The sequence below is a fragment of the Pollicipes pollicipes genome, unplaced genomic scaffold, assembly GCF_011947565.3.
Source record: "Pollicipes pollicipes isolate AB1234 unplaced genomic scaffold, Ppol_2.1 Scaffold_7261;HRSCAF=8764_pilon_pilon_pilon, whole genome shotgun sequence".
In the NCBI taxonomy this organism is placed as follows: domain Eukaryota; kingdom Metazoa; phylum Arthropoda; class Thecostraca; order Pollicipedomorpha; family Pollicipedidae; genus Pollicipes; species Pollicipes pollicipes.
The window spans coordinates 10,246,387-10,270,177 of record NW_023597054.1 but is presented as its reverse complement, the minus strand read 5'-3'; the positions used below and the strand labels follow the sequence as shown (position 1 = coordinate 10,270,177).

The following is a 23,791-nucleotide window of genomic DNA, read 5'->3' as shown; positions in this document are numbered from 1 at the left end:
TCGTCGCGGAACGATACACGCGGCCGGAACGCCGACTGGAAGACAACGGTGGAGGAAGCGGCGGTGCTGGACTGGGCGGCGGCCAGGCGGCGCGCTTCCGCCTCCTGGCGTCGACACTCGGCCAGCCGCTCACGATGGCCGTCCTGCGCCACTCGGTCGGCGCGCACGCGCTCCAGCGCCCGGTTCAGCTCGCGCAAGGTGTCAGCGCGGCGGCGCTCCTCATCCAGCCGGCGCTGGCTGTCGTGGACGCGCTGGAGCGCCGCCTGGTGGCGCACGGCCGCCACCTGGCTCTGCTCGGCGGCCAGCAGGCGGCGCGGCACGCTGAGGTCGGGCTGGCGCGCCGCCGCCAGGTGCGCCGAGCCAACCTGGCGCAGGCAGGCCGAGTACTCGGCCTCTAGCTGTGACAGCTTGTTCTCCTTCTCATCGGCGTACTCGGCGGCTATGCCTTGCTTCAGTCGCGCCACCTGGCGCGCCGACTCGGCCTGCACGCGCTGGCGCGTGCGGTCGGCGGCGCGGCTGGCCTGCTGGCGCACCTGGACCAGCCGCGCCAAGCTGCGGCATCGTGTCTCTTCCCGGATGCGATCCTGGCGCTCGGTGATGGTCAGCCGGTACATCACTCATGGCAGGCGGGGCAGTGCCTCATGAAGCCTGAAATTGCTGGTAAGGTTAGGAGATGTGAGTTGAAACCCAGCACCAGGGCAAAACAAACAATAGATAACACATGCAGGATGTGTAAGATTTATGTCAGTTATGTATGCTGCTTGGTTAAGGATTTATTGTGCAGCTCCACATCATCCCAACTTTGCATCCTTATAATGCTCATGGCCTGGACAGGGGATAAATGTGAGGAGTGTCAGCCCAGGTCACCAGAGATGGTGTGGGCAGACAATAGAATGTAAACCAGCATGCCCTGCATGCACAGGGGACACACTTTTACTGATTAAGTGCAAAACTTTGTGCAAAACAAGTGCAAAACAATTCTTTACTTTATGATTTCTGAGGTGTTTGCCTCACAATCAGCTATCATGTAACACTGACATAGCCTTAAGCCAAGCAGATGCAAGAACCAGATGCCCCAGGCAATATGGAGGAGGCAGAAAGAAAATATATAACATATTGCTGAATTTCCTGCACCAAAAAGATATTCCTTTTTTTTGTTCTAAGACACTATGGTCCCTTTCATGCCACCTGCCAATCCCATATTGATGTCAGAACTTCCACCTTACTTCAAACATCAGCTGTTTCCAATGCATGGAATTTCAAACATAGGAGATCAGTGTTTGACTTCAAGAACTTACAAAAGTGGCATGAGCCTTTTAGCTGTTGCAAGGATGTAATAACCTTTCAACATGTGACAAATTTTTACCTCCCTTAGCCAGGAGCCCAAAATAAGAATCAGGGAAGTGGTCTTGCAAAATGAGTAAGGAGGATTAAGTAGTCAGAACTGATGGAACATACCACCCTAAACCACTAACAGGCTTATCCACAGATTTGGCCTACTTCCCTTGCAAAGCTCAGGGGGAGAGGCTGGAGCCCAAGTTGCAGGGAAAGGCTGGAACCCCTCAAATGACTAGGAAACTACCCTCATCCCAGTCAAACAATGCCATTCAATCCAGTTACTATTTGTGTTGTGCATCAGTCAGCTCTGTCAATCAGTCTGATTTCATGACAGCCTAATATTGTCCATGGTTAAATTGCTGACAGATGTAGCACATGCCAACATGCATTACTGCACATCACAATTTCATGATAAAGTGTTTCTCCATCGGCAGCACAAACCGCCGTTCAGCACAATCATGATCAGCACCTAAAATTCGAACTTGAATTTGTTCACTCCATTGATTCCTGAACATAATTGCCACGACGTTAATGCATGAAAACAAGACAAGGTTGCACAAAGTATCGCTTATGAGGAAAAAATTATGAAACAAACGGGAAACACACGGAAACGGAACCATATATGAACGCAACACAATCCCGCACCGATTTCCTCCCACACGATCAAACGGTCGCGGTTGACCTCTGTCACGGATGCGCATCATATGCGTTCCTACCGTTCGTTGTGCTTCTATGCTGATAGCGTTTAACTAGCTTCCGTGCGTCAGAGAATCGCTAATATTTTCCGCAGGCTGCTTGGATCGAACACAAAGTGCGAGGCTCAACTTGTGCGTACTGGTGCGTACAGACAGGAACTTGCGTGCAGAGATCGGGGCGGCGGTCGTCCAGCTTCCTACTCGTCCGTCTTCTTAGCGGCTTGTTGCAGCTAGGGGCGTCCGTTGCCTTGTGTTAGACCTCGATTTATCTTCGTTATCATATCAAGATTCTTTTATAAAGAAGCAGGGATATATTTTCCCATTCCCGCATACCTTGATATAAACAAGTAGGACCTTGAGTTCGGCAGTTGGAGCTGGGAATGTTCTCTTGATGTCGATTAGGTCCTCTAACTAGTATTACCTGGCATATCGAGGGTCTCTTATCGACAGCATGTTTACTCCAGACTCATGAATTCATGAGACCAGTCATGGGGTTTTTCTGTGAAACACCTGTTCGCTGCATGTGACACATGCACTCCACTTCATGTGATGGATATGTAATATTGGTGGTGCCCTGGACATTGTGCTTTCATGCACTTAATGTGTGCCTGGCCCAAATGAGTCAACCATGAGCCATGCTCTAAGCTCTCAGATTTATGACATCCATTGAAATTGTTACTGTGGCTATGCCAGCCATGTTCATTGCAAGAGTAGCACATTTTTTGCAGTCTGGTATGGGGTTTCATCACATACAAGGCATCAGCAATTGACCCTGTTCTGCAATTTTTCTGTCAGTCAATGAGCTGATACAGATAATGCTGGGTTCAAGGAACTTTTGCATGCTTGATAGGGATAATGTTGGTTTAATGACCCTTGGCATGCCCATCCCCACTTCCTCTGATTCCCATGTTCCTGTATCTGTCACTCAAAACCCACACAGTGTGTTGTTGTTTCCTGTTCAGTCGAGCTGGGGAAGGGGTCTGCAGCCCCCCAATCCTTGATAATGAGATGAGCCAAAGTGTAGTGAAACTCATTATTAAAAGCTGTGAGCAAGATTTTGTGCCTCATGTAGGGGATGGGCTTATCCACTTCAGTGCTGAACCTCCCACTTTATTCTGTGAAGCTACACCTTTTCATTCACATTCATGGCTGGAGCTTCTGATTACTCTGATGGACCATATCACCATCCAGTGTTCAGCTTGGGGCCCCAATATCATGTTAACCTCATTACTAGGTACATTGGAGTTGGCCCACAAGAAAACCAGACTTAATGATCAGGTCAGGATCAAAGCCCAAAGCTATGGTGTACTTTCTGAGTATGGATTTGGCCCTTTCCAGTTCTTCAACAAAGCTTCAACCATGCATAATCAGGCACATTTTGTACCCAAACTTCATGTACAACACAGCCTTGACCCACAGTCTGCCACTAGTGTGATGCATGCCAAAAAGTCTTATTCTCCTTGTCTTGCCTTCTGTTCTTCTCTTCTTGCACAAGTGTCATCTGGTAAACTACCAACCATCATCCCCCTGTCTTCCTTGAATTATTGCTCTGGTGGCTGGAGACTTTGTTCAGAGGCCTTCTGACTGGTTTCCTGAGTTCAATTGCCTTCTTGATGCTGTTCTTTAAGAGTTGTCATCTGATGCATTGGAAAAAAATTATATGAGATGTGAGATCCCCTTGCCCACACTTGTCCCACAGCAGAGATATGGAGCTGACACACATTGGGCTCACAGCAGAGAGATGAAGCTGACACACATTGGGCTCATAGCAGAGAGATGGAGCTGACACACATTGGGCTCACAGCAGAGAGATGGGGCTGGCGCACATTGGGCTCACAGCGGAGAGATGGAGCTGATGCACATTGGGCTCACAGCAGAGAGATGGGGCTGATGCACATTGGGCTTATGCTTACAGGCTGTCAATGTGTTTGTTGAGAGTGCTGTAGCATACCATGCAGCAATGGCTTCTTAACATCCTATTACTCACAGGCTTATTTCCTGATTTCTTGAGTTCAAGATTTTTCAAGATGTCTTTTGTGACTGTGCCAGAAGGAAGTGACTTCACAATACAGAACTTGCCTTATGGAGTCTTTTCTACTTGTGAGAATGTAAGTGGTTTGCATGAGCTACATCTGTCAGCATGATGCTGTTTTGTTTTGCAAAATTGTAAAACTGCAATTTGCTATCTTATTGCCATCATGTTATCCTGATGATTTTTCATAGATGTGAGATCATCAGTAATAAATGAATCCATCTGCTTTTTATTTCATTGACGCTGAAAATCCATTTTTCTTGAGCAGCCCACTTGACCACCCAGTCCAAGATCTTGAAACTGTGTGTATCTCCCGATGGCACCTGCACGTTTGACCCGTTGTCTGGCGTCAGCCGACACATCGGATCGGCGTGGCGATCGGCGCCATGGTGCTCGACCTCGGCGTCATCGCCCATCTGTTCACGGGGCCGCAGCTGGCCGCACACCAGCATGTCCTGAAACAGGTGCGCCACAACAGTCCGATGTCCCTGGTGAACCTGAGCTGATGCCATCCTAAAATGGTCTTGTTGCATGGAATGATTGGAGTGTACTCATTAGGTTGCTGGGTTTTGCTTGTAGTTTTGTGTTTTGTTTTGTATTTGCACATGTATTTATGGTTTTTGTGTTTGTTTTTGTTGTCAGCTTATTTAAGGTGCTTCTTTATTAAAATGTCTCCCACTGTGTTGCTTTTAGCCAGTTCTGAATGGCTTGATGGCACTCTCTCGCGCGGCCTGGATTGAAGCCAGATCAACGATCCAGAGTCTGCTGTCCAAGGATAGCCAGGTCTTGCAGGGAGATTCTGCACTGTTGTCAAAGTGAGCCTGAGTGATGCATAACTTGTCAAGGACCAACATGCATGGAACAGTGGTGCCACAAGCTAGCATTCCTTATTTTGTCTGAACTGTTTCAGTTCACGTTCATTGTGCATGGATGCAGAATTCACTGATTTCACATTCTATGAAAAGTGATAAATATCTATTGATTGGTGGGCATGTGCGTTCAACAAACATCAGAGAGGATTTTTCCTTTCTTGCCTGTTTGCTGTAGACATGGGCAGGAGACGGCGTTAATGCGCGTGAAAGAAAGCCACTGGTGAATCGAGAGTTGCTGCCTTAGCGCAAGTGTTGTGTACGAATCTGAAATTGTAGTTCTTGGCAAGCTACCAGTTCTGTTCACAACATCTGAGTGATCATGAGGCCCATTGGACGTCTTCCATTGCATGAGCTGACGCTCTCCAGCTCTCAGCCGCCCCGTCCCCGCCTCGTTCCCCGGTCCCGGCCGGCGCCACCGCCGGCCCTAACGCGGCCCGTGTCGGCGGCCGGCAGAGCGTTGCTGCCTCAGTCCCAGGTCACCATGCACCTGCCGGCCAACATCGGCGACTACACCGACTTCTACTCGTCGCTGGACCACGCCACCAACGTGGGCACCATGTTCCGTGGCAAGGAGAACGCGCTCATGCCCAACTGGTACGAAGCGCGGCTGGCCGGCCGTAACGGGACCGGCCGCGGCCGACGGTGGCGCGCCTGCTCTTCGCGTGCCAGCGTCGAGAGCCGCGCTACCAGAAGCGCTCGTGGAAATTTGAGTTCGTGGCGTTCCACATACTTGGTCAGTCCGTGGATCTGGAAAAGGTTCACTTTCTGTTTAGAACGTACTTGATCATTCTGCGTGTCTGGAGAACGCTAACCGTTCGTCACAGGAAGCAGGTGTCCAAAGCTGCCGACGTCGAGCAGCTACCACTAAAGCCCACGAGGAAATCCGGAGAGTATCTTCTGGTCGGGGTCGCGCCGTGTCGGCGGAATACCGGCCACGTTTTGTGTGCGCGCAAACCGCGGGCCCTGCCCGGGGCAGAGCACCCAGGACGTGTGACTTCGAGCACCATGGTGCGTGGCATGACGGCCCGGCGTGCGGCGCACCGCAGGAAGTACCTGCCGGTGGGCTACCACGGGCGCGCCTCCAGCGTGGTCGTATCGGGCACGCCGGTGCGCCGTCCGCTGGGCCAGACGCGGCCCGCCGACGACCAGCCGCCCACGTTCGGACCCTGCCGGCTCATGGACTTCGAGCTGGAGATGGCCTTCTTCTTCGGCGGCGCCGGCAATGCGCTCGGCGATCCGGTGCCCATCGAGCGCGCGCACGAGCACATCTTCGGCATGACGCTGATGAACGACTGGAGCGGTGAGTTGGGAGACAGGCGAACCGACTGGGCACGGACGCCGGATGTTGTCTGGGAGGGACCGGAACGAGGAGGACGGCGCTGCCCGCTCCTGACCCTCGCGGCTTGACACGAGCTGGTGTATCACTGCGTGCCTGCCCCCCCCCCCCCCCCCCCCAGGTGTGTGCCTCTGAGCCGCCGGATGTTGTCTGGAAAGGACCGGAACGAGGACCACGGCGCTGCCCGCTCCTGACCTCCGCGGCTTGACACGAGCTGGTGTATCACTGCGTGCCTGGCCCGCCCAGGTGTGTGCCTCTGGGCCCAGTCGCTTTGGTCTGACGGCCTGCTGTCTGGCCGGCCAGCACGTGACATCCAGAAGTGGGAGTACGTACCGCTGGGTCCGTTCACGGCCAAGAACCTGGGCACCTCCATCTCGCCTTGGGTGGTCACCATGGAGGCGTTGGCGCCGTTCGTCGTCGACAACTACGTGCAGGAGCCGCAGCCGCTGCCCTACCTCAGACATGACGACAAGTACTCCTTCGACATCAAGCTGGAGGTGGCCATCAAGCGTGAGTGGCTGGCGCAGCGCCGTTCGTGTGTCAGCGACTCCGGGCTGTGGATGTCCCAATGTATGCTTTTAGTCCGTATAGATCGCTGATGAGATATGAAGCTTCATTATAGCTCATATTTGCCAAATATCTGGGTAATCGTATTTGAATATCTTTTTTCGTTTGGGGGCTGAGTGATGGACTGAGTTGCTTAGTGAAAACATCCGTTGATTTGGGGCACCTGGTGATGCCCTCTGTGACATGTCGAGTTAGGCTGTGGTTGCTTGGTTGCCCGTTCAGAGCGCTGTCCGCATCACCCGGTCGACGTCGCCCTTGAAGTCCTGGCATGTCTGTGACAGAGGCATCAGACCGTCCTTGCAAGTGACACTGACCAGAACCCGAGCTCGGCCTTAGACTCGAACTCCAGTCGAAGCCCCGGTTCCATCCCCCACCCTAACGACAATCCGAGCTACGACCCCGGCGCTCATCCAAACCCAGACTCAGTTCCAACCCAACAGCTTACCCGAACCGGACTTCGTGATCGGACCGTTGACCCGCGGTCGTGACCCTGACCGGCGTGGCCATGTGCCGGCAGCGGAGGGCGCCGGCGGCGAGTCGGTAGTGTCTCGCTCCAACTTCCGCTACATGTACTGGACGATGAAGCAGCAGCTGGCGCACCACGCCGTCACCGGCTGCAACATGCGGCCCGGCGACTTGCTCGCCTCAGGCACCATCAGCGGACCGGTGAGCCCACGGTGCTACCTCGAGAGGGGGGGGGGGGGGGGCTCTGGGAACAGCAGTCGCCTCAGGTACCATCAACGGACCGGAAAGGCCACGGCGCTATCTGGGGAGGGGAAGGGGGGACTCTGGGAACAGCGGTCGCTTCAGGCACCATCAGCTGACCGGTGTGAACCCACGACGCTATCTCGGGAGGGGGGGGGGGTCTTCGGGAACCGAGGAGGTCACTCCCCGGGGAGACCACGGAGAGACCAAGGGCGCCGACGAGTTCAGATCATCACACCATCCCGCGGGGCGTGGGACCGGGACACCGTGAAGGGATGAGGTTATCACACAGTGTCTGTGAGGGGCCGCGGCAGGACCTTGACGCCGGGCAGGTGAGGTCATTACTGGATCTAGGAGGGGGACGGCGTGTCGATTGAAATTCGCGAATGGGCGGAGTCACGAGCTTCGCCGCGTCGGGAGCATGTTCAGAAACGCTTTCGTGCGAAACATCACGTAGCTCGCTCGCAATAGAGCAGCACTCGAATGTCGCTGCCGTCACTGGAAGCTGTGGCGCGCGTCGCCTCCCCCGCACCATCACCTCGCCAGCCGTGGCGTCCTGTTAGCCCGGCTGCTGCTGCCGGTGACGGGCTGAGGGGGTCGTCCGTGGGCGTGCCGTTGGGCCGGTGTGGCGGGCGGGCTGCGTCGTGGCGGCGGCTCGATGGCCAGCATTGTCCCGGAGGTTGAGATAATCAGGGCGATACAGTGGGGTGCTCCGATCAATCAGAGATGACCGGCGCCCGGTCGACACACGCCGTGTACCGGGGCGGCGGGGGGCCGGCGCCGATCGATGGCGCCGCGGCGGACGGCCGGGACCGTTGACCGTCCGGAGTCACTCAGACAGGCGCGGCTGGAGCTGTCTGCACGTGCAGGGCTTCAGCAGACGTGTGAAGTTGAGCTGTTCCGCCGCTGCTCGCTGGACGCCGGCTGGCGTTAGCTCGCCGAGCTGTATGGTCCAGTGATCACCAGACCGGTGTGACTTGACCCTCGCGCCCGTGCGCAGGGGGCGTGTCCAAGTTACAGGGTGTGAGCGCCGCCTTGGTGTCACTTCCGGAGTTGCCTAACTGGTGGACTGGCCACCCTCACCCCCTCCCTCCCAGACTGTGACCGGCGCTGGTCGCGGCTTTAACACCATTCAACGTTGTACTTGTCCGTGGCGTTACGTTGGTTTATGCCGTCACGGTGTCAAACCTAATCGATAAAGTCAGCTCATCTTGGATCATTCGTCAGCTCGTTTTTCGCTTTTTGCACGTACGTGAACTTGAAATGTTCGTGCTGCGTGGTGTAAGTACACTATATGACCGCACAGTCGAAGCCCCTGCAAGACCCAATACTACTACTACTACTACTACTACTACTACCACTACTGCCACCTACTACTACTACTACTACTACTACTACTACTACTACTACTACTACTACTACTACTACTACTACTACTACTACTACTACTACTACTACTTCTACTCTAATGATGCGCATGGGTGGCTGTGAGTGCAGAACACTCGCCAAGCAGGGCTTGATGTGTGCGTCTTGAATCCAGCAACCGAGGAACGCCTCTCCAGTGCATCGAGTAATCATGTCTCCGGATCCGTGCCAGGCCGGACCTCGGAGGGTCTGATGTGCCATGAAATGCTACGGGATTACAGTGCTGTCCCTGTTAAATCCTCTAGGCCAGCTGCCAGCTGATCTTTCCATGAGCGTGGGACACACAGGGCGTCCGCTCTGGGGCCGGTGTCTTGCGTCGCTGGATTACGAGCACGGCACCTCTTGGACCACGGCGGTGACACTTCGGTGGCCAGCCCACCACGCCATTACTTTTCATCGAACTGTAAAAAAATACACTGCCCCTCCTGCCACGACGAGTTGCGCCAACGCATCACTCAAGCGGTCTAGGTTTTCAGGCGCCAGGCTTCGACGCTGACACCAGCCTAGCTCGACCGAACCAGCTGACGTAGAGCACCGCTGTAATATGAATGAACACTTCCATCTTATAATGTATATGTTCTCATCGTATCGTGACTCACTCGCGTCCAGCGAGCCGGTGGTGGCGCGAAATGCACCCAAGATCTGATTCTTATGGGGTAATGTTGGACCCAGCTGTGGCTCATATCTCGTGTCATTTGCTCATCGATCCGAATGCCGGGCGGGTCCGTCTGTCATCGGTGATCGCTGGGAAGGTGCATTGGCGATGCATCTTTCAGTGGCCACTGCTCCCCGCGACATCACAATACTGGCACTGTGCTGGCGCTGTCGACGCTACCATGGTCGCTTACTATGTCCTGGCCGTGATCTACCCACTGCAACGGTCGGGTGCTGTCCTCAGGGTCTGATCAGTCCGTTAGCAGGGGGTCGCTGTCGTCAAGTGCTGATCCGCGCGTTACCAGGGTCGTTTACTGTCGCTTGCTGATCTGTCTGCAACTCACAAGACGGAGATGAATCTGTTGAACCGTCAATCCGTTAACTAACTTGTAATGGTAACTAGTCAACGCTTTCGTTAACGTCGAAACTAACGGCTATTTCCGTTGAAGTAGTGTTTTTGTTATTTTTTAGATTTGATGAAATTCTAACTCATTTCTCAGTACATTGATCCCAAATAAATTTTCGTTTCTATTAGATTCTCACCGGCGGGCTGTGAGTAAACGTTATTGGCAAATTTTCCATTGAGTTTGCAGCTTTCACCATTGCACAAGTGATGGCTGGGTTTTTAAGCGGGAGGGCCACGCGAGGGTCTTGGGAATATGAGTGATGGGAAAATGGGGTTATGTAATCCTGGAGTGGTGGACGTTGGCAGGTTTCATATTGAAACTATGGGGATGGGGGTGGGGGCTGCCTCCTAGCATCTCCTGGGCGAAATCCGCGAAATCCCGGGTGCGCTGCTTGAGCCTATTTGATTTTGATGGCAGCCGTATATCATAAGTGACGTAAAAGGCTTGACACTTCAAAACTATTTTAGGCCTTAAGCGTAGCAATGATACTCAACTTGAAATGTTGTCATCAAAGTTTCAGGTAATCGATTCTCATTGCATGTTGTGCCATAAGGATCCAGCCAGTTTCGTAACTTTATGCTTCCATTTTTCAGTGTATTTTTACTCTTCAAACTTGCGGATTCTAACCCCAGTAATTAGGTTGAAAGGTAATGGGCAGGGTCCACTAGCAATCTCCTGTTGCTATCGTATCTGTATTGGAACGCAAATTCTCCCAAAATTTCAAAGAGAATTTCTTTGAGATATAACGGCGTGGACACCCGAAGCGAGACAAGCGCGACAGCGGTATAAGCTAGCTGCACAGATGCTCACACGGCGCCCGGGTTGCCATACTTAGCGCGACATTTTTCGGGTTTGATGCGTATGACGCGTGGTATGTGTCTGATGTTTGGCGTGCTTATTATCTTTGCTAACTAAATATTTCTTCCAGTAAGCGAACTAAACCTATGATGGGTCTCTTCATAGATCAATTTTAAATCTCTTACATAAAGACGGGGGGGGGGGGGACTAAATTCGCCACGATAGGAAAGCTGCCCTGGAGGTGATGGGATAAGGAAATAAATAAATTGGCGTTGAAGGCTCGAATTTGCAGGATTCAGATAAGAGTCGATTGCGATCTTGCGAATCTGCGAACCCTGAAAATTAAGGTTTGAATTCGAAAAGCCACTGGCCAATCCTGAAACACGTCACTTGAATATGCAGTGAAGTGCATTGAAACATGCCTTAAGGCTCAAACTCGAACATGTGGAAGCCCAGCCTAGCGAGTGTAAGATGGCTAACGGGGTCAGCGCCTGCCGGATTGAACCCATACCCATGTGTCAAAGCTTTCCCATGCAAAGGTTACATGCCCGATGGCTTACTGGCTTGCTTATAAGCCAGGTATCCATGATGTACACAAAGTGATATTTAGGGGGAAGGGTGCGGCACCATCCCTACCTTGTCATATACTTTGCCATGAACTTTTTCAGTACGTATAGTAGCTCACACTAATAGCTTACTATAGGAATTACAATACAAAGGTTGGACAGTGAGCGACGCATTTAATCTATTTCCACGATTTGAAGGGATGCAGGGGTTATAAAGCAGGTACTGCAAAACAATTCCAAAGGTGAGCGGGTTACTGGATTAACGTTCCGTCAACGTCCTTAACGAGTTAACGGTTAAACATAAACTTGCTTAACCTACTGGGTTAGCTTTGCCCTCCCCTGACGTTGCCGCAGTGGGTACTATTTGCAATGGGTAATCTGCCCGCCCCCGTGGTGTCTTGCTGTCACCAGACGCTGATCCTCGTGTTATCGCGGTCGGTTGTCTTACTGTTACCAGGCGCTGATCCTCTCGTTACCGTGGTTGGTTGCCTTGCTGTTACCAGGCGCCGATCTTCCCGTTACCGTGGTCGTTTACCGTCCCCAGGAGCCGGACTCGTACGGCTCGATGCTGGAGCTGAGCTGGCGCGGCAGCAAGCCGCTGACGCTGGCTGACGGCGGCTCGCGCAAGTTCCTGCAGGACGGGGACGAGGTCATCATGCGGGGTGAGTCGCCGCGCCGTCCGCCGTCCGTGTCCGGCCGGGTTGGGCGCCGCACGCCTGCCCGTGGCGGTGCTCACCGGTCGCCGTGTGGCCCGTGACCTGTCGCTGCCCCGTGCAGCGGGGGACGGCTGGCGCCCGGACGGAGCGCCGGAGAGGACAGTGCGGCCGGGCCCGGGGGCAGCGGCCATGCCGGGCTCAGCAGCACCTGGCGCCGTCTGGGCGACATCTGGTGCCCTTAGCTCGATTTCCCGGTAGTAGGTGGTGTGACTGACAATTGGCATACAGTGGACACCAGACTGCATCCCAGCCAACAATCAGTTGTTGCCCGCTAAGCGCCTGGTGGGCACTCCAGCGACACCTAGCACTGCGTTATGCTCATCCGGCCGGCACCCGGCCGGCATCCGATCGGCACCCGGTCCGGACCGGTCGGCACCCGGCCGGCATGCGGTCGGCACCCGGTCCGGGCCGGTCGGCACTCAGTCGGCACCTGATCAACGGTTCCGCTGGGTTACCTTTGGCGCTGGCTGTCGCCGCCTCCGGCGCACCTGGCGAACGGGGGTGGAGGTGACTGGGTCGGCCTCAGCCCGATCGTGGGACGATATCGGCCGGCAGCGGGCGGCGATAAGGCCCGGTCGGTCGTGCCGGCTGACGGCGGTCGGCATAGGACGTGCCGCGCCGCGCCGGCGACGCCGGCTCGCTCCCACTCTCGGCGGTGACGCTGACTGGGGCCTCTACAGAGCAAGCCACGTGTGATTCGGACCGCAGTGGCGGCGGCCGGCGTCGTGGTGGTGGGACCAGTCGTTCATCGTCCCAGTGTCGTCATGGTGGTCTGGTGTGATCTGGCGTGGCCACATCTGGTCTAGTGTGGTCTACTCAGGTTTGGTGTGGTCTGGTTTGGCTGGTCTGGTGTGGTCTGGTTAGATGTAATGTCTGACCTGTGCTGCCTGGCCGGACCTGGTGAGTGAGATGCTCGAGGCTCGTCGAAGCTGGCGCGAGTCGTCAAACCTTCGGGCCGCGGCGGTCGGACTCCACCTTCAGTGCGGCGAGCCCCGGCTGCCGCCGTCTGACGCAAAGGGTCGTGCGCGGTCCCATCCGTGCCAGGGATGACCCTGTCGGCTGATGAACGACTACCGCGGCGACGAGTTTTGGCCGGCGACTGGCGGTCGAGCCGCACCTGGCCGGCTGTGGGCGACCCGACTCCTGGCCCTGAGAGGGGCGCCGAAGCGGCAGGGGCGAGGGGCCTTGGGGCGAGCGTGGGGCCTTCGTGCCGTGTAGCCGGGAGTCTGCCGCAGGTGACGAACTGCGGACCAGATGCACGGTCCTCGCCAGTCGCGGCAGTGTAGCCGGGAATCTGCCGCAGGCGACAGACGGCGGACCAGACACACGGGCAGCGGGCAGTGTAGCTGGCTCGGGCAGCGTGGGACAATTTGGGTGGTCCGTGGTGATGCAGCGCGGAATGTGCTGGAGCAAACAATGCAACACAGCGGGGCGGTGGCTCTGCGCATGATCTGTGACTTTTAATCGACAGTATCTGCCCGGTTGGCTTGCCAGATCCGGTCAAGCGACGGTGTCAGCGAAGCTATTCGAGGCTGTGTATAACAGGCCGGACTGCAGTCGCCTAAACCGAAAGGTCTCATTGACTTGTGCCAAACGCATGACGAAAGGAACTCACTGACGGGCGTCAGTATTCAAACCCAATAACTAGTAAAACAATTTAAAACGCACAATACTTTACAGGCGCTGCACAAATCACGTCGCGTGGCGGTGTTTGAGTAGTTAGCTGAGACCAAGGAAGGGATGTGCAGTGGTGCTAACATGTTCAAGCCCGCGCTATCTTGTGTTGTTGAAATTTATACTTTGTAGTTCAAAGTGTACTTTGCTCCATTTCCGCGTGGTCAAAGGGAATGTTCCACATTTGATGTTGAAACTACCATCAGATATGGCGAAATAAACTTACTTATTACTACTGGCATACTTTTAAGTGGAAAAGACCGCTTTACACAAGGGTAGTTTTTAGTAAATATGTTCCTCAATACGTCATTGTTTGATTGCGTCACCGTACCATGCACAACATTGATTGAAAGCCAATTGGCGGCCATTATATCCGGAAATTGTGCTCACGAGCGCGAGATATGAACGACTCGACAATTTTATGCAGTTAAATTTTTCTTGGCATGGATCACTCCATGACCATGCAAGATTTGAACGACGTTATTATGGCGTCGTGGACGCCTGGGTGACCTTGAAAAAGTCTGCGTGAAATGGTCCGTCGTCTTCGTGGGTGTGTAGCTCAGAAACTAGGGGGTTCAGGTCGTGAGATTGGCAAGTCTGTGAACTGCACCGAATGATCTTTTTGATCGCTGTTTCAGGTCAAAACCCATATACAAATGTGGAATCCTCCTATCAACGTAGCCTCTGTGGCTGGGCGCGAAGTTTTCGATTCGATCTCGCTCAGCATTAATATGAAAATTGACATGTAGGCTCCAAGCCCACAGGCCCACAGAGGTGGGGAAAAAGAGCACAAATGTGGTACCTGCGGGCAGTATCTGAAGTTTGGTTTTGGCTCTTGGGGGAGAGAACAAAAATCGTAAAATCACGGCTTGTAGTGAGAACAAAATAACCCAGGTGAATTTGCATTGTGTTCACCGCTGGTACTGAAGGACATTTTTTTTGTCAGCAGATGACAGTAAACACCGTGCTCTAACTGGTCTCAGTAATTGCCAAAGATCATTAGAGACTGGCTGCTTGCAATTCTTGAATTATCTAGCTTCGTAAGAAAGTGTTTTCTTCCCAAGTCTACACTCACACCTACTGTGTTTTTGAATATATGGAGCTGATAGAAAGCTGTTGATATTGACAATCATATTGTACAGGCGTGAATCCCAATTAAGGCCGATAGAAACCAATGGTTAAAATGTTGTGCACCTGTTAAACAATTCCCTACAGCACATTACGACAAATTTAAGATTGAAATGTCATGCAGATCACAATAATGTAAATAGGAGCATCTGTGGCACAATAGTTAGTGCAGCTACGCTCTAGCCAAGGTGCAATCTTTACCACCTAAGGGAAAAATTCTGGGGCAATGTGATACCCGTTTAGACTTTCGCTGACCCAGATATACTTCATTTTGGACCCGGGGTGTAGTGTCGTATTCAATTGGATGGAATGCTTTACGTTGTCCCTTCCGCAACTTTGAGAAGAAACTTGGTCAAAATCATGGAGAACATGGTTTGCATCATTTGTGGGGATTAGGATTTCCCTGCTCACCCGCTGCACAAAGTTATGTACAAAACTACACCATCTGGGACATTAGGCTGCTGCGTGATCGGGGCTGGGAGGTCAGTGCAGCAGGGACGGAGGAGTTATTTCCTGCTCATAGAGCAAGCTAGCCGTACAGTGTTAGCATCGCTACACTTACTCACCGACGTTGAGTCTGATACAATACTTTTCCCAGTGTATGTATGACACTGAGCTGGATTTAGATATTGCCTCCATCTGTACCATCAACCAGTCGCGTCATCACCCCGCAAGCGGCTTCTCTAAAAAAAACCTCGGAAGGCTACATAAACGGCGAACACGCCATAGCAGTGCTTGTTAGGACTTGAATGCTTTTTGAAAATTATTTATTGGCAAACGCTGCTCAAATAAAAGTTAGATCTCAAAAACTTAGACGAATTATATAAACAAAACCAAAAGTTCTGCTCAACGGAGAACAAGAGACCCTGCTTCAGCTCTATGCTCAGATCATAATTATGTGGCGACGCTCTGTAGATCGATAGGAAAAATCCGTGCTTTTATTTAACGGCCCTATTATGCGTTTTCAAGTATTCAGCTCGGATTTTTTGGTGGAGAATGTGCCTCCTCTCCGGCGCTAAATCCCCCCCCCCCCTCCCCCCGAGAGATTGATCTGTGATCTGATCCAAACCCCCCAAGGAGAGATTCGCGGAGCCTTGGATTTCCGCGTGCCCAAGCGAGTGTTTGGAATGGTGTTTGACGTCACAATTATACTTTCTATCCAATCTCTATTTTTGATAGCCTCAAATGCAGATTTAATCAGGGTGCTATTTGGAATGGATGGAAATAATTTTTTAATCAACATATGACCAATTCACGTTATTTTTAGGCATACATGTTAGTGTGACGTCATGTCCTTTCGTATCAATTTGTATTCTATTACAATGATTTCCGCGTGCAACCCTAAAACGTGGAATCGTGACGTATACGAGATGTTCCCTGTTCTCTCGCTTCTCCCCGGCCCGACAAGAAACGCTGTTGTTTTGAGTGCGGTCCCGGGCCCGGCGTCTGAGCGCGACGGTGTCGTTAGGTGGACGGAGGTGGGTTAATCCTGTGCTGGTGAGCAGCAACGGACCTGGGCACCGAGTGCATTGAAAAGAGAGATTCTGTGCCATATGGTAGCAAGATTCGGCCGCAGCCCGCCAGCAGTATCATTCATTTGGTCGTGTGAGCGTGGCACGCGATGTTGTCGAAGTTTCAGGAGCAGCTTGCCTTCAGCTCACGTTCGTCACAGGGAACAATTTTTTAATATTTTTTCCAGTGTATTTTTGCGGAGAACAAAATGTCTTGGGGCTAAAAACACCAAGGAACACCCAAATTTCAGACGCTGTCTGCAGGCCGTGACAGCTCACGATGTCAATATCTGCTGAGGGCCGTCGTCTACTGTTACAGACTACAAGTACCACTTTCGAGCTGCCTTACCGTAATCAAATAACCGTAGTAAGATGGCCCTAATAAAAGCCCTCTGACTGGCATTTCAGTTAAAGTCCAGCGGGACCGTGATCTTAAGTCCCAAAGGGCCCGCAGGCCTCTCTTCGGGCCTCCTCAAACAAAGCCCGTGACAGACTTGGGGTCATTAGCCGCGACATGACCTTCTGTTGCGCACTGTGGGCCTCTCACTTACACAAGGGCCGCTACCGCTGTTTCAGGGATCCACACCAATGCAAAGCGGGGCCGGCGGTCTTCCTCTTGCCTGGGAAATGTGTCCCCAGGGTTCAGACTTCGGGCCCTTATGCCCTCCAACAGGGCCTTTGATGGGTGGTTCCGTCGGGCCCCCGAGCCCCTCTGCAGGCCTCATTGAACACTGTCCTTGGTCGGCTGGGGCCCCTTGCGAGCACGGGGCCGTCTTTTACGCGCTGTGGGCCCCTGGCAGGTGCAGGGGTCCCGAACAGTCAATTAACTGGCTCTGGCTTTGTAGCTGTTTTGGAAGCGACCCATACTCAGACCCATGCCGATATGGAGCGCACTGTGCGGTACTGGTGGTTCTTAGCTTCTTACACACACAGCTTCTTAGGGTGTCCCTGATCGGCGCAAAGGGCCCGCTGACGGTCATTTGAGGGCCCGTCCTGCAGGCTGGATAAGACTCCCTGAATAATACTCCGACCAGCCATTCGTGCCCCCAGACCCTCCAATCGAGCCCTTGATCGTCGGACCCGGTGAGCCCTCCAGCCTCTTCGGACCTCCTCGTACATCGCCTCTGGCCGACTTGGGCCTTTTGCCGGCACAGGGCCGTTGGCGATATATGGTCCCGACCAATGCAAATCACTGACTCCGACTTTGGCTACAAGTCCCGGCTAAATGGGTCCTCAGAACCATGCCGCCACGAGGCTGGCTGTGCGTTGCTGGTAGTGTCTGACCGACATATTGGCCGTTATTGACTAATTGGGTTCTGACCATCGTGGCATTGGAGTGCCTTTTCCTTTTGTTTCATATCCTACTGACGCCATAAAAACCATGCGATAAATGGTGCAGAGACCTAGTTCGCCCGGCAATGACCCCATCATCAATTGGCACGTGTATGTACCAGCCACAAACAGCCACACTTCCTTGAGAAGACACCGCAATTATAAACAGCACTTCCGGTGAGGGTAGGCGGTCCCGAGACGGACGCTGATATTACCGATATAAGGCAGTATATGACCGGATTTTCAATATGAACACCATGATCGTCCGAAACAATATTCTTGAAACAACATGTCCAGTTTTCAAGAAGGTCGTATGATTGGAACCCTTTTTTGATACCTAAAAAGTAAGTGACGTGTACTTAGAGAGTACCGGTCGCTCCGCACACATCTGGGGAAACACGACCCGCGGAAATACCAACTATGGTGTCCGACCAGGTGCAAACTGGTAACGCAAATTGATAGAACACAAGGTCGCAAGACAACACACATCTCAGAATATTAGAATCGGTGCGCATCCGTAATATTCGTCTTTGGCTAAGTACACACACGTCAGCATGAGCCGCCCAATCGATTTGTTCGAGCCGTTCATCGACGTCATCGATTTGAGGAGTGTCGTTCAGGAACTAAGTTAAGAACTGTTGTGCTGCTTATTACATCGAGCACGGGTGCCCTTTGGCGAGTCACTCTTTGGCCTTACATGCGTAACGGGACATGGGGGCCCTCCAGCGTAGCATTACGTGGTCCGAGAAATGCTGAGCGTAGTGCCGTGCACCGGGTGCTGGCTTGTGGGAGATTAATTGATCGCTCTGATGTCCGTAGTCCGTATATCGCGACTCTGTTGCTCGGCGCGGGTCACCAAGGCCTTTCGGCTCGGCCTCCTGCGATCCGGGCAGCTCTCAGCGTGTACCGTGTATCGGCTGTTGGGATTCGGCAGGCGTGCGGAAGTGACTTGCCCGTGGTGAGACACTTTCGAGCCCTTTGCTGGGCACGAGTTGTTGGGACCTTTTGGTCTAGCTGCCCGTGCCTCAAGGAGCCCTAACGTGACCCGGCATGGGGCATCATTATGCACGGTTTGAATGACTGATGGATGTTTTCTCTGCGTTGGCATGGTCTTCAGAGGTTCAGAACTATGATCTTTCACGCTCATTGTTTGTGTAGCTGTATGTATGTATATATATATATATATATATATATATATATATATATATATATATATATCCATATATATATATATATCCATATATATATATCCATATATATATATAAGTTAAAAACATTTTGTCCGTTCGATATTTGATTATTTAATCGAATGTCTTACGGACAAAATGAAGCCGGACCGTCCCGACTTCAGTTGGCTCGCCGGTGGACGCCGCCGTATGTCGGCCCGTGCCGCGGCGGCTCTCACTGCAGTGTCGTCGGCGACGGCCCGCCGCCGGCCATTGTCGGGCCGTCCGTCTCCCAGACCTCGGAATATCGCAGCCGGCACCGCCGTCGCTGGTGGTCCGGTGGGAGCACCCCATGCGGCGGCGGCAACGGGAGCTGCGTGCCCAATGGGATGGGGCAGACGTCCCAGGTCCATTTGGTTCACGTACAGTGCTTGATTGATGTCCAAAGGCTCCCCGAGCTCACCACTGTGGTCACTTATGTGCTCGGGGAAGGACAAACTTTGTTGGCCTCTGATGCTGACCAGCCGTATGTTGTCATTAGCGCATTTGTGCTGCGCGCCACGACATTAGCGGCTTCTCGCGCCACCGCCGTGCGTGCGGATAGTGTCTATCTGTGGCTGGGCGGCCAGTCGGGAGGCGACGGATCGGGCGCCGGCTCCCGGAGGAGGCGGGGCGGCGGCGGCCTGTACCGACCCAGGGCGGGCCCGGCCATCAGTCGGCTGTTGTGTCGGCACCGGCTGACGCAGGCACGGCTCCGTCGGGCGACGGCGGTGGCGCGCCGCCCCGCGTCACGTTCGGCCTGCCACGGGCTCAGCGGCGTCCCCCGGGTCGGTTGTGACCTGAGCGCCGACCCCGGGTCACGCGCCGGACGTGCACCCGTCCGAGCCGTGTCGTCGCTGACCCAGTTGCCGCTCCGGACCGGGCGGGCGGGCCTGTGCCGCAGACCGCGGGGTGCGGCAGTCGGCCCACGCGTGCCTCGCCAGCCCGTGATGCATTGCGTTGTTGTCGCGCCGTGGCCGGCACCTGCCACCGGCTCAGATTGTTTTGCAGCCAGCTGCGGGGGGTGGTGACCAGACAGGTGCGGCGACCCGTCTTTATATGAAGGCTGGTGCACCACTGCTGGCCCCTTCCGGCTGCGGGACGCGCTTTGCGCTCTTCCCAGGGCCCATTCAGTGCTGTCCCAGGCGTGCACAGTCGTGCGCATTGACATCAAGGCATGCGATGATTTCAAAGAGACAAAGGCATGAAGTTCAATTTTGAGAACTGGCTGAGCGTGGTGGGCTCTACAGTATTGGTCGCAGTGCTGCCATACCTCTAGAGCGTAGAGCGTTCCATGCTGTTAAGCTGCCACCGTGGAGATAGAAAAGAGAATTGTTGGCCTTATTTCTTGACCGGTTAAATCAGCTATACACCTAAGCCAATGTTAGGTGTGGTTTAGCGGGTTAAAGTGCCTCGGGTCGGATCTTTATCCCCTTTTGACCGGACATATTTGTTTCCAAATGAAGGTACAGGTGAAGATATCCCTTGTCGGACTTTTTTCCTCTTTTCACCCGACACATTTATTTCCGAATTGGGGTGGTGCTGGGGTGGTTGCTGAGCGGTCGTTCTGCCCGTACCTTGCACGGGCGTCGCATCGAGCTGGTAACGAACAAGCGGTCGGACGGGAGGCCTGCCGGCGCCGCGTCAGAGGCAAGCGTTGCCGCTGGGCCTGGGACCGCCTCGCGGGCACCGTGGAGCGGGCGTCGCGATCAGCGTGGTGACCCGCGCGGGGACCGTCGTCGCCAGCTGGAGCGGCGCCCGTCCGCGGGGTGCCGGGCACAGGCCGTTAGGACGTGTGAATTGGAGACGGGCGTCCGCCGCCGCCAGCGCCGCTGATCGAGGGCGGGACGGGCTGGACAGAAGTCAGCCGTGTGGCGGCGGCGGCGGCGGCGGGCAGTGTGTGGGTTGAACCTCCGCCATGACACCGGCTCGGACTGTAAAGTTTGAACGGACGGGCCGGACCTGCCATCGGGCGCTGTATAAATGATCCCTCGGAGTGGTGGCGATGGCCGATGGCGGGACGCGCCCAACGGGAGGGCGCAGGTGGCAGATTCGCTGTACCGTCTTTGCAGGCTGAGAGCTGCTTTCGCTTGGTTACACCATGGTTGTTAACATTGGTTGGACCAGTGGCTCATGCGTCCTAAAGTGGGTGCTTTTGGTCAGTGAAGGCGATGTGTCACATCACCGAACTAGTAAGTTGAGCTTACGAACTCGAACCGCTGGCAGCCTGTGCCAGAACAGAGCTCTGTGCATCTGTCGAGCGGGCCCGGACACCGCTGATGTTCATCACTCACGCACTGCGCCTGATGTTGCGTGCTGTGCGCGTCCGACGATTACCTGGCTGCTATTGTTGACCTGTATTGTATTCTGTCTCGCAACGTCGGCTGTCCTAACGCCGATAGACAGCTCCACTGGGGATCTGTCACCATTCCTGGCCACGTCCCCATAGCAATCCCGCCGTAATGTGGGGCGCGGACTGCCGGACCGCCCTTGTCGTGCCAACGCCGCACTCGAACGGGCCCAGCTCGTCGTGTGATGCTCACCAGACAACCCACGTTTCCCACCCATTATTCGAGCCGTGTACAGTCGCAAGCAGGAGCGCTTACGCACGCGTATCCCCGCTAACTCTGTGCGTCGACTATGTGCTCGGCTGTCCGCGGATGTCCACCAGACTCTGGCTCGCTCTCGAGCCCCTGACGTGTCACCATTGTCAGATGTGGCGACGACTCTCGCACGCCCCGAACTCACGTGTCCCTCTGTTCCGTCAGGGTTCTGCGAGCGGGAGGGCGTGCGCGTCGGCTTCGGCGAGTGCCGGGGCGTCGTGCTGCCGGCCCGCGCGCAGTGACTTGACCCGGCCTGAGGTCACCGGACGCCGCCGGCGCGGCGCCTCCGGCAACTGAGCGCGGCTCGGCGCTCATAGCGGTGGTGGTGTAATGGCACCGTGTCCACAACCCGTGCTCGCCAGCGCCGCGGTCCGGCGCGGCCTTCATGCGGGCCGCAGTCGCGCGAACGCCATCTACCGGCGTCCTTGCGAGGCGTCAGTGTTGCGCCGAGCCAGCGATGGCGTAGTAGTCGAGGCTGCGGATGAAATAGGTGCAATACGCGATATTTCCTGTCAGCTGGCGTGCGCGGGACCAGCATGACCTGGTGCCAAACAAAGGGCTTCTGAGGTGGTGGCTGTGACATACACATCACAGGTCGTATGAGCTAACAATATCAGTGTGTTTGATGCAAGATCTCTAGCGCAGGCTGCGCCAGTATAATAAAATAACAACGTCTTCGTTTTGTAGTCTTGTCTCTGAAACAGCTGGATGCGCTCACAAAGTGAGGAATCTGATTAACTCGGGATCTGTGGCTCAACTGACAGTCAAAAGTCGACAGTCACGGAAAAAAGCTGTGGTTCTATAACGTATGCAAGTGGTAAGGACATTCGCGGCTTCATCGTTCGCCCACGCCTCCGCTTTGAAGCACGATCGTCCACAGGATCTCTTTCTGTCGGCGAGCTTTGGACTGGCAGGACTCACGCAGAGAAGTACGTACGTGACGCAGGGCCGGACTCGCACCGATTTTGACTGGACGCTTAACTGACGACTCGTGGGCTGTAATGTCACATGTGAGAGAACTCTTCAACCGTGACGCCATACACGGCCGCACCCGACGTGGCTGCGACGCCACACATGCCTGGCTCTCCACATTGCCGCGTAACCGGCTCCTCACCAAACCAGGAACTGTGTCATCTGGCGCGATACGTAACCAGGACCGCGTTCCATCTTAGCTATCGTGCTGCCAATAGTCGAAATCCTGTTTTATGATTGGTCGGGCGGCCATGATGGATTCGTGACGCGAAGGGTGTGACGTCACACTTGTCGACAACTGCGCTCGCAAAACGTTTTAACATCTTGGTAGTCGGCGGGGCGTCCATGAATATGGCGGCGCGCAGCGCAGGCGACATCATGTTAGCGCTTTGGCTATGTTAGTTATTGTGCGGGCTGCTAGGGATTAAGCGGGACAACATTTTTTTAAGCTAGCGACTTGATGATAGGTGACTGCTTTAAGCTCACAAACTTATTTTCTTCCCAATTTGATCTGCACAGGTGCGCGGCTAATGTAACGCTTTCCAGTAGTCAGAAGCTGGTATGAAACAGTCTAGCATTCGAGTGGGCGGGGGTTGTGTTTGTCTACCAATAACACAGTAGTTGAAATAAAACGCGACCCGAACTCCCGCTAAATATGACGTCACGCAATGCAACGTCACAGTGACATCACACGGACGCCCGTCGGTATTGGCGACCGAGACGTCGTCTAATGGTACGGCTTGTCGCCGCCGGGCGTCCGCGTGGAGTGGGACCATTAGACGGAGCCCAGTCGCCTTTTTTCGGGGCGGCGCACTGGACGCGTCGCCTAAAGGTGTGACTAATGCGTGCACTTGGCAGCCGGCGGCGGCGGCGCAAACTTCCGGCCTGACACGGGACAGCCGGCGGTGCCGCGAAACAGCGTCGGTGGTCCGCGGCAGTCGGGCGCGGCATGGTGCGGCGCAGCTAGTAAAGCACGGCACGCCCAGTATGACCGTCATACCGTCCCGTCATACGGTCATACCGCCATAGCCGTCGACGATCTGTGAAGAAGGGTGCTGCTGTCTTCTGCTGCGCAACCTTAAAATGTCATTCGCTAGACTCTCGCCTCTTCGTGGGTGTCGCACTCCTGCTTTACACGCACATCCCAGCCTCTGATTTTATTGCCAAGATACAACCAGACGCACGCGACTGATCTGCATTCACCGCGCCGACGGTGCGCGTACCGTAGCCGGGGGCGCGGCCGGCCGAGGGGAGG

The 23,791-nt window shown here is 54.4% G+C and overlaps 1 protein-coding gene across 5 annotated transcripts; it reads left to right on the top strand.

Annotated features, from left to right (window-relative positions):
• Nucleotides 1-2,043: 2,043 nt before the first annotated feature.
• On the top strand, nucleotides 2,044-22,246 carry Faa (fumarylacetoacetate hydrolase). Of its 5 annotated transcripts, none has more exons than XM_037235568.1 (10): nucleotides 2,044-2,175; nucleotides 4,023-4,141; nucleotides 4,419-4,529; nucleotides 4,759-4,880; nucleotides 5,391-5,531; nucleotides 5,984-6,237; nucleotides 6,577-6,783; nucleotides 7,358-7,506; nucleotides 11,940-12,057; nucleotides 21,730-22,246. In XM_037235568.1, the coding sequence occupies exons 2-10, from the start codon at nucleotides 4,061-4,063 to the stop codon at nucleotides 21,804-21,806; spliced, it is 1,260 nt and encodes a 419-aa protein (XP_037091463.1). In that variant the 5' UTR covers nucleotides 2,044-2,175; nucleotides 4,023-4,060; the 3' UTR covers nucleotides 21,807-22,246. The 5 variants fall into 5 exon arrangements, with proteins under 5 accessions (XP_037091463.1, XP_037091464.1, XP_037091465.1 ...); XM_037235569.1 differs by lacking the exon at nucleotides 2,044-2,175 and adding an exon at nucleotides 2,204-2,236; XM_037235570.1 differs by lacking the exon at nucleotides 2,044-2,175 and adding an exon at nucleotides 2,214-2,285.
• The last annotated feature ends 1,545 nt before the right edge of the window (nucleotides 22,247-23,791 follow it).